Below are 17120 nucleotides of genomic sequence, written 5' to 3' on the forward strand. Positions count from 1 at the left end.
ATTCCGATATAATTATTAGATAATTCAAAAGTTTACTATTGATTTTCACTATCGTTGAGAGGAAGAAAGTGACGACCCCCTGCAAAGACATTTTAAAATGTGTTACCCTTCGAAAAAATAGAGCAAGTTAATGATGATAGGTGCTCTCACCGTTAACAGATGAGTCCCTTTTTTTCTGTTTCTTGGGGTATGGGGGGAGGGGTACATGCGCATTGGGGGCAATGTGGTGATCGCGATGGTAACTCGCCGCTGTCTGTTGCAGGACCGTCTCTGCTGGTGATCTGTAATAAAAGTCACAGAAAAAAATGGGAAAAAATGTTTCTGGTTTGAATTAAGGATAAGAGGCAAAAGAGATGGACATAATCAAATATAAAACTACTAATACAAATACCCTGCATCATGCAATGTGGTGTAATTTACAAATGATAAGCACATATGCGCTTGGAAATGAATTTCATCTAAAATGGAATGGATCAAACATCTGTCTTGTGCCAGTGGAACTCCAAGTTAAATTAAAACTAAGGCTCGACTCACCAGCATCCTCTTAATGCAAATCTGACGACCTACCCAGAATCCCTTTAAGTAAAGTTAAGCAGTTAAAAAACAAAAATACTATTACAATCAGAGGAAAGCCTATCATAAATATTTTTTTTCTATAGAAGTTCTTGTATCCTTACAATGTGAATTTTGAAAAGACTGGAAATTGGATGCGTTTCATCAAAAGCATAGCGAAAACCGTTTGATGGAAATAACAAATGAAAGGAAGCCTTATTTAGTTCTGCTGATGATATTTTGCTCCGCCATTCTCCACTATAATGTCACTGTAATTTTCAAACTAAATGCAGCTCCTGCAGCCACAAATGCAGTAAACACATTTATCTTTGACTCGCTCGTTCGAATCTAAACTTCTTGACCCTTTCATCGTGCGGTTATAGACCTTTTCCACGAGGGGGCAGACTCACACAAGCGTGACGGGTTTTCAGAAACCTTGCAAGTCTTCAACACATTTGTCTTAAGACAACTTGTTGAAGGACATGTAAAGTATAAAAGTGGGAGAAGGTGTGAGCCTCACCTTGGTGCAGGGACCACAGACTGACGTTGGCTTGCCTGTGGAGATCTTCTATGCATGCTGGTCGCGTTGAGGGCCGGAAGACGTTCCTCTGCTGGTGCCAGGGAGCTTGGAAATGTGCTGTCAGTTTACTCTCCACATCCAGGTTTGACACGGCTGTTAAAAGGAATACTCCGGTCAGGCATGTCTTGGACATTTACACAAAACTAGAAGAAACAATAGCTTGTGATGATAATATGAAAGGGCAACGAGAAAACGAATTAACCATGACTTGGATGACTGAGAACCTCCACAGACATAGTTACCCCATAAAGTTTATGACATCATTTGGAATAAATAAGGTGCCGCCATTGTTCTTTGCGGTGGTACAGATGCCAGCAATGACACAGTCAATGAACTGCATGGAAATGAGAGCAGTTGAGGATTGACAAATATTTTGAGATCTGATCTGGAGATTAAATACCAGCCTCACATTAAGAGGCAAAGTCTCTGAAAAGAAAGTGGGATAATCCGTTCTAATGTTAACAACAGAACAATGACCTGTTTACCAATGCAATGCTATTACCTGCAGATACACAATAGGCATCAACGCAACCTGACACTGTGACTCTCATCCTCTAAACACTGACCAGAAGCTGGGTTCATTTTGTCTCCTCAAGTTACATAGGAGAAGCCGTTGAGCTCTCAGACAGCACATGGATCCCGCTGCATAAAATTAAACAACAACAATCGATGGCCTGAACATCACTGTGAGAGAATCCAGGGAGAATTTCCATCCATCAGTCTACTACCTGGCTTGCATTTCTGCACTCATCCCTGACTTGGCAGTTTTACTGAAACACACTCGGCCTGACCTCCATGTCTGTTGGAAGCAGTTTTGGCGGAGGGAGGTCGAGGTTTATTTTGCGGGCCAGCCAGGAGCCAATTTTACTGTTTCAGGCAAAAAAGAAAAGCAAAAAAAAAAAAAAAAACGTGATTCATCTGCTGCTCAGGGCCACCGGAGGTCGGGGGCTCTGGACCTTAGCTTCAACTTCGACAGATCCTTGTGGAAGGAACATATTTGTCTGTGTTTACGAAGAAAAAAAACAAAACAAACACAAATGATTTTCATAGAAAGCCAAGGTCCATTAACACTCGAGACATGTGAAATCCTTCTGACGTGACGTAGCTGACTTTACAGCAACTCTCTGTGTCCACCGTTCAGCTGCCGTCGCTTTAAGTCCAAGCAAAGAGTAGATTTAGAATCACAAATGTGATTCCGTATGTAAATATTAAGAAAAAGCCAGATATTCCTCACAATCTGCTGTGTCTCAATGAGTTTCATGAGAATATCAGCATAAAACTTCGATTGTACAATTCACTAACCTTTCCTGCAATTGAACTGCAATGATGATGATGATGATGATGTAATCAAACTTTTGTAATTGAAGCCTATATTTCCTCCAAATGACTTAATTCCAGCCCAAATAAACAAACAAAGACACTATTGCTGTGCAGCTAGAGAAGGCAAAATTAACAGAAGACTGAAAATCAGCCCTACAGCATAAATAAATGGATTTTTGTGTTTCTTTGTGAACCACAGCTCCTCAAAAGAAGCACTAATCATTCCAACAATTTTTTATTTTTTTTTAAATTTCAGCAAGATGATTAACGCTGGGCATCCGGTAGATATTTTCCGATTTTAACTTTTGATGGAGGTGGATGATGGGATGCCAAAAATGTTTAATTTGTTCCCACTGTGTCTTTGTGGAAGAGAGCAACATTCCTTAGTGGAAAAGACAACATGTTACTGAATGAAACATTACTTTCAGAGCTCCGTTAATCAAACTGTATCAAATAAATGCATAAGTATAATTACGTATTTTTCCCAATTCCCATATCAACCCAAACAATTGTATATGTCGCATGCTTATGAAGTATGGTAAATAATCCAGACAAGATTCCCATTGGAAGATTGATAGAGATTCAAACCAATTGATCCGGCGTAACCCCATCGGAGAAAGCAGCCATAGATTTTGCTCCCGATATTTGGACATTTGTTTGGCTCAGACCTGTTAATATTAAGTCCATTATCCATTTCATGTGTAGCTGTGCTCCCCGTAATCTACCGAACATCTTTTTCTAATTGAAAATGAAGTGCCAAATGACAGCGCCGCAAGAAAAAAAGTGAAATTTTTGCCCTGAGATGTAAGCGAACAAACAAGATGTGTTGTCAGCCTTCCCTTTCCATGCCTCCCTGCTGAGCTATGAACTCTTAGCCCGCCTGTCGGCGCCCTCAACGGCTCCTGCAAAGCAAAGCCCCATTTGAAAACAACAACAACGACAACAACAGTAGCGGCAACTAGGACACAGATCGACTCCATTCAACTTTCCCTGTTTTCACCTCCCCTTGTTATTCGCTTTGCTTACCAAAAATGTCGGCGCCTGACAACATACAACGAAGTATTGGTGCGTGAAAAGGTTTCAGAGAAAAGAAGCCAGTTCCATATGGGGAACCCCTTTAATGAGTGGTGGTCAGCTGGTGCTGCTGATGAGGAACACACATCTCATGGTGGATTTCCCTTTCTCTCACAGTCTTTGCTGTATAATCACTCTAAGATGTGTCTTTGCCAAATAAGCCACGTGGTCCTGGGTGAGAGAAAAACAAAAACTTTAAAGAAAAAAAAAAAAAATCAAAGACAACCAATTCTGAAATGTCTTTCCTCACTTTTCTTTAAGAAAAAGTTATTTCCACTGTGAAATCTAATCCTCTTCCTCATCACCCTGCAACCACTCTCTTGCAGCCCTGCAGGCCAGGAGGAGGAGGAAGAGAATCCTGCATCCTCAGACAGTCCCTGCCTTATAATTTAGTCCTCGTCGGCCCAGACAGGAGCCAAGACAAACCTCCTCGCGACTTCTCTCACACCTTCACACACCTACAATTTGTCTGCAGCCTGGGAAAACACGGGGCACAAATGTCATTCATTAGGTCACGCTTAGGTAAGAACTCTACGGTGACTTTTTAACTTATCCAGACAGATGAAGACATGTGGGATTCCTTTACTTGCGTTGAGCTCATACTTACATAAGACAGATTGCGCTAAGGAGGCAAAACATGCAAGCGAACACAATCTGGGTAGACGGGCGATTTCGCTTCGTGTTCTCTTGCATCTTGTGACAACGCTCGGACAAAGGGAAGGCGCATCACCGTTTGAGTTGGAGGCAATTCACACAAGCAAATAAAAAAGAAGGTACATGCAGCTCAATTTAAGCCCCGGTAAATGATACAGTACCTTGGGATTTGAGCGCAAGACAGCATCTGAGAGCCATGATAAAGCCGTTCGCTTAAAATCAGTGAGCCGAATCGCTCTGGATCTCAATAGCGTCAACTGGATCTCCTTCCTGGTGTATTTGCATCCTGCGTGTCTCTGCAGTGACGTCCCCCAGGCTCTGCTCACACACTGACCTAAAGCTACATTGGAACATCTGGTCACACTCCTCCCCCCATGTCCCCGTTCCCCACCCCAGCCTCACCCGGCATGCCTCGTACAGATGATGAAGCCAGGCCCTGACTTGGGCCACTAATCTGTTTATGGTCTGCTACAAGGGGAGTAGGAGAATTAATCCAGACCGCGAGGACAACAATCACTGCTTCACTTACAAGGGAGAGTACAAGTAAGGTGCGTTGGAATGGGCGTGACAGTAGATCGGGTGCATATTTGGGCGAAGATCTAATTTGTACATAAGTTATTGTGCCTGATTCAAAATTTAAATAGAAAAAAAAACAACAAACACGAAACAGCAATGCCAAAGAGCCAATGCATGAATGAGTACGACTCACCTGCACTGACAAAGAAATAATAGAGAAAAAGAAGACTGTGGTCAATTTCTTAGACGTCTGTGCGCGTTTCAAAAATCATGCCAATGAAAAGTTCCATCTATCAATATGCTGCCGCCTTTCTTGCAATCAGCTGCCGGGGAAAGACCCCTCCAAGGTCTGATTAGCGAAACACAAAGAGAGGAGTCCTGATACCAGCAGACACAGAATAATAGCAATAGCCACGCTAATCCGCTCAGAACCCACATCCTCCCAGCTGATGCTGTTGACCCACTAGAGCAGGTGGGGCAAGGAATTGCTTAAATTCCATATGGAGATGCAGTTGAAGTCCACCCCCTGCTGGAAAGCTACTTAGGAAAGCCTGTATACAAAGACGACGGCTACTTTTTGAAATGTTAGTGGTTGTCAATCGATTGCGCATGAAATAACATTCATTCATTGTCTTTTCTGCCTGTCTAACACACAGGCTCTCTGTTCTGGTGGAGCCAATCCCAGGTAACTCTAGGCAATCACAGGGTTGATCACAGGGCCTCAGATAGCAACATATAGACAAACAAACAGCCATTGGTTGTGCTTTTTGTTGTAACTGTGAGGGGAAATCAAAGAAGTTGGGAAAAACCTTAAGCAACCACAGGTAGAACATGCAAGGCCCCAAACAGAAAGGCCTTGGTTGAAATGAAACCAAGAGCCTTCTTTCAATAGTCACTTCCTGGTTGTGTTCTGTTTATGCACAGGACACACATGCGGGCATTTAGCGCCGCCAATTATTTCACACTCTGGTGGTTGACTGCTCGCTGTAATAGTCCATTAAATAGACGACAGCGAGGCTGTCAACAAGAATGTAAACAAGGTAAGATTTAAAAGGCAAAAAAATTGACGAATCAATTGTGAAGGCACAGACGCGGTCCATATAATTACTCCCACACCTTCTTTTAACATTCACAGAGAGCAGGTGGCTAGTTTCAGTTTCTATTCATCCAAACAGCTTCTTTAAAAGTAAAATGAAGTGAAAACCTGAATTCCCTTTTTTTTCTTTTTTTTTTAATAACAATAGATTCGGCTCGGATAACTGTTTCTCCCTCTGCAATTCTTCCCCAGATAAATGTTATTTTCCTAAACAGAATTGAAATGTCCCTATTGTAAATTTGCAAATGAATGGATGCATTAAACCATCAAAATGATATGGATATTGTATATCAGCTCGTACAAACGCAAACAGTTGCCTTCTAACACAATGCTTAAAGATATAGTTACCTTTTGCAAATGGAGATAATTTTGTTGTTTTAGTTGTTTATTTGCATAAAAAGAGAAACGGAAATCAGGTCACAAGCGGTCACTGATACATGTGATGATTTGTAAAAAAAGTCACAGAAAATCACTGCTTTGTCACAGAAAAAAAAACACTGGCATCAACTATTTCATGCATTCGGTTTAATTGAGTCTTTTTTTCGGCCGATTGACAACAAAATAGTTCTAAAGCTTTTGCTTGATGTCTTTTTCCATATTTAAAAACTGAGACCACCCTGGGAATGTGGAATAAAAATAAACACGGAATAGTTTTAAACCATTTTGAAGCCCAAACCACGTACTAAATAATAACACATGTCTAATCTTATTCACAACTTTTAATTATGTTGTTTCTGAAAGGCTTTAGGAGCTAAATCTGACAGGGGACAACCTCTACAGTGTCCTTGATATTTCTCACCTTCTGGTTGGATTGCCAGAGAAAGAAAAAAACAGGTTCACACAAATTAAACTTAGCAACGCAGAAACACATTGCTCCCAGAAACAGTTACACGTATTTTACAAGCATCTCTTGGTGACAGGAACACAAGGCAATGCATACAGAGATGGGACACAATGTCATATAGTTTGTTTGTATTTTTTTTACTGAGAAACCCCTCTTGGTATTGGATTTTTTTTTTTTTTTTTACTGAGAGACCCCTCTCGGCACTGGATGTCCTGCATTGCTGAGTCTTGAGGATGCCTGAGATTTTACTGAAGGGACGAACTCCCAAACTTGCATGTCAGCACAAGTAGAGTCCATTCCCTGCTGAGATTCAAAGAAACTCCAACTCCCTTTCCTGTCTTCCCTGTGTTTTTTTTTCCACCACGCCTAGTGAAAGGGCCTCATCCTCACCTTCCCAGAAACTTTGATGTCGGATAGCAGGTGGACCCTCATGACCTCTGCTTGCAATATGATGCTGGGAAACAGGAAGCTTTCAGGGGTGCTAAATGAGCCATTGTTGCCAGCAGGTGCTGCTCTCAGGTGCACGTACACGTTGTAGCAAAAAGCAGCCAAGGTGCAATTAAGGTACTGCTTCGTTTCCTGAAGCGCTTTACTGTCCTTCAGCATTTAATTAGCAGGCCGAGACAAGAAACTGACGATGATGGATTCGGTCGACACGTCATTTAAATTTAAGTGTTAGGTGAGGATATAACATCACCCCTGCGAGACGAATATGCAGGTGTGTACGATTGTTCTTTTTGACTTTTGGAGGACATGACATCAGTGCATCCTGGCAGTGCCACAAGCCCACACATGAAAACATGAGATTTAATACATGCACTTCTTGAGAAGTAAAAATTTTGGCCAACTGACCATCTGATTGTGTAGTAAAATTGAAAGGGGGAATTCCATCATCTGTCAGCACCGAAATGATAACATTGGTATAATAAAATGATAACAGATCGGGATTTCGGCTTTGAATTTTTTGGCCGACCACCAGTATTCAGGGGTAAAATTGAATTTTATGTGTTTTATGGAATATACAGTCTTACAGAGCAACATTTGAAGAAAACAATACCCCAACATGTGATACTGGTTGACAGTCTACAACAACCAGCGGGACCTGGTCTTCATTTGGTTTATTATATGAGTCACTTTAACTTTTGAAGATATTGGACATTAGCCTAATAAAATCAAGCTGTAGCCAACATGGGACTTAAAAGCAGAAATAATGTATTTCATTGTTGCAGCGTATGGATACTTTGGCTGGCTTTTCGTTCATCGTTTAAACTCAACTTGACAAACTAGAATATCAGTGATAGAAGCTCTCTGCATTGAACTCAATTGGTTGTGATTGAACAAACCAATTATTTACATCACACCTACCAAACATAAATATCTGACCAACCTTGGTGTAGAGCTGATAATGTAGATATAGGATATTCAATTAGGAATGTAACATCCTTCGACACCTCGACCTCCATACAAACGTCACAATAGTAACAATACACAACTGTATTGAAAAACCGACTCTTCTCATTTCTTGAAACTTGAAGCTTCCGTCTATAATACGCCCCCTCGAAGGTCTGTTACAGCCTCTAACGTTTCCCTTTGCTGATCTGTTTCAAACGGTACATAAACCACTGTGGCTAATACTTATTTTGTACAGTATGTCAGTCCATGCCCGTGCACAGGGGACATTTCCTGACAGATCAAGAGACTAGAGATGGCGTACGACTGTTTTCTCAGCTGCACCACGTAACCACCTAAGTCCGATGGCGAGGCCGCGGTGCATTTCCATTTCGAAACGTCAGGAGTGGCACAAATTGCATTTTCGGCAAGTTGCCAGGAGACGATTTCTCTTTACGATTTTGGAGTTTAAGGGGAAAAAAAGATAACAAATGATGTGCAATTTTTTTTTTTTCACAGACAGATTTGAATTTTAAAAACTTACAGCTTGTCCTGTTTATGAGTGTGTGTGTGTGTTGTGGTGCAGCACACCATGTGGCATCCACTTTCATACACAATATGATTCTGACTTAAGGACGATATATTTACGTGGATAGAATAAGACTGAAGAAAGAATGAGCAAAGGTTTGGCTCATCGGATTGCGTAATATAGAAATAGAATAGATAGAAATCAGATAAAATTTCAAAAAATTATTAAATGCAGACTGTTTTAGCCAGAATTTGTACAAATGCTTTAATGTCAAGACATTGTTTTTTCAACTGTTCATTCATTTTATGGATTTTCTTTTACTAGTTTGTTATTCACTGAAAAGAGAAATCGTGAAAAGAATTTATTGACATGTAACAAAAAATCAGCACAATATCACCTATTAAATTCTAAGAAATCAATCTTTATTTGATGGTCTTGTGCTATAAAATTTGAGACTCATACCTGGCATTCAACTCCACCTGGTTTACATAGTACACAAAATAAACATGAACAGTATGCCTAAGTTTTGGGGTCATGAGCAAAAACAGACAAGATTGTCAAATTATGCTACATTTCAAGTTTTAATCACAGCCGAAGCAAGAATAACGGCGCTTTTTTTCCCTCTGAATTTCCTTGTTTCAAGCCATCAAAACACGATTTGAACTTTGACTCATAAAGAAGATGACAAAACGGACCGTAAGCACATCTATCCCGATTAAATTCTGAGAAACATGACAAGCATTCAAATCCTCTTTGTTCTGATTCTGCTTGTGTCTTGGCTGCGCTGTCCAAAATACACACCTTGTTGACCAGGATCAACTGCTTTTCAACTAACACACGCTGAGCAGCGAAAAGAAAAGCCCTGTCCTGACAATGACAGCCACCTGATGGAGGCAGTTTGAGGATTTTTTTCAGTGTCTTTAAATGCATACTCAGCTAGGTCAGGACCTGCATTCAGCCACCTTTTGCCTCTTGACCTCCAGACACCTCATTTTGAGGTCTGCCCACAGCCGGGGAGGTCAACTCGCATCAGTAAACACTAGCCGATTGGTCACTTGCACTCCTCGTGCCCTCTGTTCTGCCTTCAGAAATCCTGAGTTTTCCTAATGGCTCCTTTCATTTTATCGTAAATTACAAATGGATTCTCCAGTTACGTGCGGAGAATAGTTCTACCCAATTCCAAAAAATGGGGGTGGGGGCGGTGGGAGGGGATGAAAGTTGTCAAGTATTTTGCGAGGGTGAAATATTTCTACATAAACAAACCAGAACATAAATGCTATAAAACATTTCTTTAAACACATTAATTTCCTTTGCCTCTTAAATCAGCATGGAGTTCATTTTACAGCTCTGTCCTCCTGATTGGCTACAGAGGCTCCTGGGAGGTGGCAGCACACCCTCTCATATCACATCATTTAATGGTCTTTGAGGTCACAGCTGACTCCTATTGGGCCGTAATGGCTCTCCCACCGAGCTTGGCTTGATTCCTTGCTCTTGCCGGATCTTTGAAGTGTTTCCACACAGTCGTGCTCAGCCTCAGAACATGAGGAAAGGGTGTGTCTGGGTCAGCCCCTCGTGAAAAAGCTCTTTAGGAGTCCAACTCCTACGGCTACACCTGGAACCATGATCTCACCGATGAAAACGCGTGCCCTCTGACCTGCTAAGTTTGTTCAGTCTGTGTCCTATCTTACAGGGGTATAAAGAAAGGCAAAACATTTTGGACTGAGAATTAAAAAAACAACTTTTCCTTACTTTAACAGGAATAAGAGCAGAGTTAATCACAGGGATGATAAAGAACCTGGAATTTGCAACAGGAAGAGGGTAATGTGAGCAGCCTCCGCATGGTTCACTCTGTCAACACAAGTCCAAAGTGCTTAGAGAAATATAGCTATATTTACGAAGGCGAAACAAAAGTGTTTTCTCTACAACGGAGCGGGATCAGCGGTGCAGCAGTGAACTTGGGTCTCCACAAGCGCCAAGACAAACAATAAAAGAAACTGAAAAATCTAATCATTCACCTCCTTTTTTTTAATAATCAAAACCACATGTTTCACTACCTTGTGTTTCTCTCTATTGTACATGAGTTTATGTAATGTTGAAACTTTTTGCATTTCTATCAGACATACATATCTAAACGTATGTAAATGCACAGGATAAAAAGAGTAAATGAAAAAGAAAAAAACATAGTGACCAAGAACTGTGAATATTTTGTCACATGAAGCAGGAATAAATTTCAAATAAGCTTCATCAGTGTTTCCCAATAACTTAATTATGTTGTTCATTTGTCTAATCAGTTCTCCCATGATTTCATAATAACCGCAACCATCTCGGTAATAACAACGCTAAGTTTCGCTTCAACTTACGATTTACAGCTGTACATGAAAGTGCTCGCATGCTCTCAACCGCATACATATTCAAGCACATGCACGCACACACACACACACACACACACACATACTGTAAACAAATGAACAAATGACGCAAAAAAAAAGACAAGCAACTCAACTCACGCAAGAGAACCAGACAGAGTCATCAGTTAACAGCCACGCTGACAGAACTCGACAACACTCGGGGCTGCACATATTGTGACGGGGGACAGAAAGGCTAAAGGGTATTTTCCGTCACAGCCTTCAAATAAAAACAATCTTTCAACAAAAGAGGAAGGCAAAGTGTTGCGAGCATTCATCAAGTTGTAAATCAGTGTGCGACAGGCCGAGGGGTCAGAGGGTACAGGTCTACATGGCACTCTCACAGGTCACAGACAAAGCTGCTGGGGTTATGGAAACATTGTACCTATTGATGTACTAGTGAACATGTGTACAAATGTGTCTGTCATGGTGAAGAGAGGAAAAACCCCTCACAGTGAGTTAATGGCTGAGTAACCTGGTAAAAGGTATGAATATGTAGACTGTTATATAAGTGTCTGAGCAGCTTAATCACACACAGCTTCCTGTGTAAACACCAAGAGCCTCAGACTCCGGTTTCACCAGTTTACTGGCATGAGCCTCTGCTAACAATAAGCAGAGCAGACGGACTGTGACCGGAGAAAAACGCAACGGGCGAAAGAAAGTCGAGCCAGGATTCAGGCGTGGAGACTGGTGTGGTTTTGGAGAGAGAGAACAAGGGTAAAATTAAGCTTGGATGATTGTAATGGAAACATCTCTATCACTTACATGTCCGAGGTCAGATTTGTAGGCGAGGGACCTGCTTGTGTGTGTGGGAAAGTCATCATGTGGGAGTGGCATTTACACTCTGGCCATCCCTCACATATCTTCGCCTGATGGGAAAAATCTGGAGGCCTGACTAGTTCAAACTAATAGCTGGCAGGAGGGTTGGATGTGCAGGGAACAAACCCGGCAGTGGGAACCAGATCGGGCCAGACTAATCCTCATGGCTTCCACCACCACATCCACGCTGCCTCATGTACACCACAAGAATCTTGGGAGGTGTTTTGCGTTGGCCTTATTTGTCTTAAATGAAATCATTTTGCAATAAGTATCCTACGGCAGGAAAGAAGGAAATGATGCTATTCTTTAAAATGTGTTCATTTTTACATAAACTCTCATGACTAGCATTTGCTTCGCTGTGGGGTACGTCTGACGTCAGCCTCCTGTCTGGGATTTGACGAGAACCCGACGCACTGGATGTTCGGAGTTAAAATGTCAAAAAGAGAACGAGATTTAAAAAAAAACAGTACGAACGCAAGATGGTGCAGTTAGTAATGTCTTTCTCACTTTTTGCTATAAATTATCTCACTGTGAAAATGTGATCATCTGACATTATTAACTCCAAAAGACAACAAGGTTGATGATAAACCGCTACCTTTTCTTGTGAAATATTGACCTGTTACGGTTGTATATATAGATCCATTAGCCAATATCCAATATATAGGCTGCTATACTATAGGGTCAGAATATTTATTGCAAATAAAATATACAGCCTAAGATATCAGTTGGGCTCGTGTATACATTCCTGTTGTTGGCCTCTCTGTGACCCCACAATGCAGAAATACAGAGCTAAAACATTTTACTGCGCTGACTGTGCAGTGGATGTCGGTGAATATCCCAGTGTGCATTGGGATCACTAGGAGCGCCAGGGATGTGATGCCTCATGTTGACTGGCGGCAGCAAAATAAGGAGTCCGCTATTGTCAGTATATTGCATTAACACCATAGAAAAAGCTATATAAGCGTGGAGAAATGTGCATTCACTCCCCATTATTCCTAAGCTGTGGAAAGAAAGGCATGAGTAGCCCTGCAGTGAACCATGTATTCTCTGCAGATGTGTGTTTGAGCAGGAAACTTAATAACCAGAAGTGAAAAAAAACATTGAAGAAAAAAAAAAATCAGCATTTTACAAATTTGCAGATATGACTGAGTGTGGTAACTGATACTTACCTACAGGTCATCAGCAGAGATCATCAGGAAGTCGATGAAGCCATGAAAAAGAAAGAAAGGAAACACATTATTTGGTTATTATTGCGGAAGATTACATTAAAAAAAAAAAAAAAAAAAACAGCTCGACTAATTGAGCACAGTGCTGTATTTTTTCAGCTTGCATGGGTCTCTGGACGAAGGGTCGTTCTCCAGCACATTTAGATGTGCATTTCTCTTTGACGGGAGGCAGCTCACGTGCTGGCCATCTCGAGCTGACTGCCGCTCCCTCCCGCAGGAGCTCTTTCAGGAAGATAAAGACACGGTTCTCAGGAAAGGCAAGGGAGAAAGGAGGCTTGGTTCTTGAATAGCGAGCTGTCGCTGTAGGGCTTTAAGCTGTAAGTGCTCCACGAATGGCAGCCCTTAAGACTAGCTGCCAATGAGCATTGGAATCACGGTACTTGCTGGTTAGTTTGGTTCAAAGTTACACTCGCTGTCGAGCTGTAAGAGCAAATATTACCGCCTGCATCCAATCTGTAACCGAAGAGCCTCTATGTTTCTAGATTTGGTGTATTGATCGCATATTTGAATTAAAATATTGCCATTTTCCTCACAGCCTATTTTGGTGGGGACAGTGGTGGGAGGCGAGGGGGTGAGGGTGTCTCAGTTTATTTTGTGTCTTTTGCCTCAACAGTATGGGTGCTTTTGGAAAACTGGTAATTGTAGCCAGAGGCGCGCCACCAATGACACACTCTGTTGAGTATGTGGTTTCAGTTTTACCCAAGTCAAGAATTTAGGTCATTCTTTTGTCCTCTGCCACAAGAAGGAATCTGTAGCTAAGTGGATCATAAAGCAGGGACAATGAAGGGACATAACACAAAGTTTAAAAATCATACATTTTGGCTCTAGAAAAAGGAAACAAACAAACAGAAATGCCCCAAAATGACACTAACACTTTTGCTTACTGCTTTTCTTTGACTGGAACGAAGTACATGCAGAAAGCAAACAAGAAAGACAGAAACAATTTTCAATCTCAAGAAACTGATGAAACAACAGCTACAAAAATAATAGCAGCATTGCATTCCTGCTTTCGTACTGTGGTTCAAACTGAGTGAAAATGACTAATATGAAATAAGTAAATCATATTTCACCAGTCCTTGCACAACAGCCTCATCTATGCACAAATCCAGAACTCAACATGGTTTTATCCTGGCCTCCGGCTACATGCCACAACACAAATGCCAGAGTTGGTGGTAAAAATGATTAACACGAGGACAAGCAGGTGGAAATGAAATGCAGTGTTTGCATGCTGGTCTTTAAGAGTCAATAAAAGAAAAACACAAAGGATTGGTGTGGACGAGAACAACCCAAGATCGATCCTTATGTCAAACTGACACATGAAAACAAATCACTTGCCAAAGCCAGCATTCACAAACAGGCAACAAGACTTTAACTTAGCAACTTTTGCCTAACAAACACACACAATATTTAACCTCTAAGAAGCTCACCTGATACACACACACACACACACACACACACACACACATCAATCATCCAACTCAGAGGCAGATTGTTTGAGGATGCCTATAGCACACTCATTTATTGAATAGTACTCAGAAGATACAATCATCCGTCTTGAAAAAAAAGCCCACGTCTCTATTTGTAAGACGTCTCTCGTGATTTTTACGCAAATGGACGCAAGACAAAATGCCACTTCCAGAACAGTTTTAGGTGTGTGTTCTCCTCTGAGGGCGGTTACATCTACTAGACCACCAGCGCACAGCAGAGGTGGTAAAAGGAAAAACCTATCTTCATCCAGTAAAGCTGTTTCTAATGTCCAAATTCCACCAGATGGCTTTTCTCAACAGACTGTGGTCAGAAACACATCAGAGTGGGAGTCACACAGAGGCTAACATTGCCTTTACAAATCCTGCAATCATCAGTTCGAGAACAAGTGTTAAACTTCGTTTCAACGCAGGTCGTATCTACTTGCAGCTCTGCAAACTCAGCGCAAATACTGAGCGCTATACAATTACATTTTCCAGCAGCCAGGCTGTACTACGACCAAAATTTAGGCTGTGAAGCAGAATGTGCGTAAAGATAGTAAGACTGAGTGTGGATGGGCTCTTATCACTAATCCTGGAGTCTCACAGTTGAAACACTTCAATATTTGCTGTTTCACAAAACACAAAGAAAGGTAATTTTCCGAGAGGTATGGCCTTGATCATAATAAGCAAGTTAGACTCTTTCCCCTTAAGCACCTGTGGGAGTTGCAGCCAAGTCATAAAAACACTCGAGCCCTTAAATCTACTCTGTGTAGCTCCTAAGGTTCTAACCCCAATGTGAAAATGAGGCCTGAAAGTACAACATCTGTGCGCTGCATGCTGTTGCCATCGGTGCCCAAACCCCAAAGACGTTTCTGTAAAACTTTGGAATTTAACTTCCCCACTCCTTCACAAAGAGATGAGGAGGATCCCCTCAGCAGCTGAACAAACAATTGGTGTAACATATAGCGGCTAGTGAGGGTGTGTCCAGCTTTGTGTGTATGTGTGTGTGTCGGCGTGTGTATATGTGTTAGTGAGCTTTCACATAATCCCCTGTACTTCAACATCCCACTGTTGATTAAACACAGATATGATCCAGAAGCAGGCGAATGATTGGACTTAACATACAGACATTAAAATAAAAGTTTTATCTTATACAACGTGCCTGTGGAGGTTCTCGGTCATCCGGGTCATGGTGAATTCTTGTCAAAATCTTCTTGTTGTGGCAACTGGACTTGAATTTCTTCACTCTCAAGTGAAGAAATTCAAGTGAACAATGTCCACCTTTGTGTCCATAATCGGAGTACAATAGCACAATAATACCTACTAGATGGATCAGTCTGGATTTGATGATCACCAGACTTCTCTTTCCAATATTAATAACCCATATTTGAGGGTGATTTAACTGATGTTTATATGCAAACATTTCAGTGATGAGACTTGTTTGAACTGAAAATTACTCTCAGCATAATTTGTTTGCCTCTGACTCTTCAGCCAGATATATTTGGCCAGATATAATCACACAAAACAATGAAACTACTGTATGTCTTTAAAAACATAAATACTATTTGAGTGCCCCTGATTGATGGCTGTTGGAACAGTACACATGGAAATTAAAAGCTGATTGAAATATAAATGGCTGCCATTGAGGAGTTATATGAATGACTGCTGTGGTTAATACTGCTCATGCATATCAGAAGAGGGTGCACAGCCATATATGTCACATACTTGACTGTCATCAAATCTAAAAAGTCATATCAGGCAGGAAGCCAGCATACAACCGCAGCTCGACTTCAATTACAAATGTCTAAAAACTGCTAAGGAAGCATCTTTGGTTCCTCTCGACCTCTTGAAACTGATTGTGACATTGACAGTCTGCTCTGTCACACAGTAACTGAATCCCTCCAGAAACAACTGGCTCTTCTTAACATGGCCCCTGGCATTATCGCTACACAACCAGCATAAATATCACGAGTCCATAAGAAGCCTAAGATTCAAATACATCCAAAGCAGTGAACCCTATCTGAGCAGCTGCATTGTACTTTAAGCAAGAACATATACTGTTTCCCAAGGCGGTTAATTCCCATCAGGGTAGTGTTTCATTCATCTGTGTTTCCTGCTCCTAGTTCAGAACTGACCGGGTTTTGCTCCATTAAATCTTGCAATGCCAGCTCATTGATTGACCACCGTCCCTGATAGTCCTTTCTGGTCCATTTATTTTAGTACAGTTTCCTTGAGAGGTGTTTAAATTAAAGTCACAATGTGGAAAAACAATTCTGATGGGGGGAATTTTCCGAAAAGGGATTGTGATTCGATCCAAATCGTTCAAACCAATACTCCTGCGTTTCACTGAGAAACAAATTATGCGCTCAGACTTCGCATAATGTTTTATATCAAATCTGTTTATCAATTTTGACAAATAAATTCACAAAACAATATTTTCAAGAAACCAAATACAAATGGATGGATGATGGAATTCTCATCATTTCCATTATTATCTCTATTTTCTCACTATGAGGTGTTAACATTATGTAACAATATGTAATCCATTTAATGTAGATTTTTTTTTAAATCAATAAATGACTAAAACAAAAATCAATCTAGATTTGGTTGATGCCTAGTTTCATATACTTCTGCCGATGTTGTTTTCAGT

At 41.1% G+C, this 17120-nt stretch overlaps 1 protein-coding gene across 3 annotated transcripts in view; it reads right to left on the reverse strand.

The window, feature by feature from the left end:
• nhsa (Nance-Horan syndrome a (congenital cataracts and dental anomalies)) overlaps positions 1-17120 on the reverse strand; it is a 59491-nt gene that overhangs the window by 12211 nt on the left and 30160 nt on the right. For 2 of the 3 annotated variants that reach the window (XM_086161210.1, XM_086161209.1), the window contains exons 2-3: positions 1073-1225; positions 151-281 (exon numbers count right to left, since the gene is read on the reverse strand). In XM_086161210.1, the coding sequence (XP_086017336.1) occupies positions 151-281; positions 1073-1225 (284 nt within the window). Of the gene's footprint in view, positions 1-150; positions 282-1072; positions 1226-4133; positions 4442-17120 lie in introns of those variants that run through there. The other variant, XM_086161211.1, reaches the window with a different exon arrangement.

Source organism: Fistularia commersonii, chromosome 16 (genome assembly GCF_037954325.1).
Source record: "Fistularia commersonii isolate RoL2024-O1a breed Wild chromosome 16, RoL_Fcom_v1.0, whole genome shotgun sequence".
NCBI lineage: Eukaryota > Metazoa > Chordata > Actinopteri > Syngnathiformes > Fistulariidae > Fistularia > Fistularia commersonii.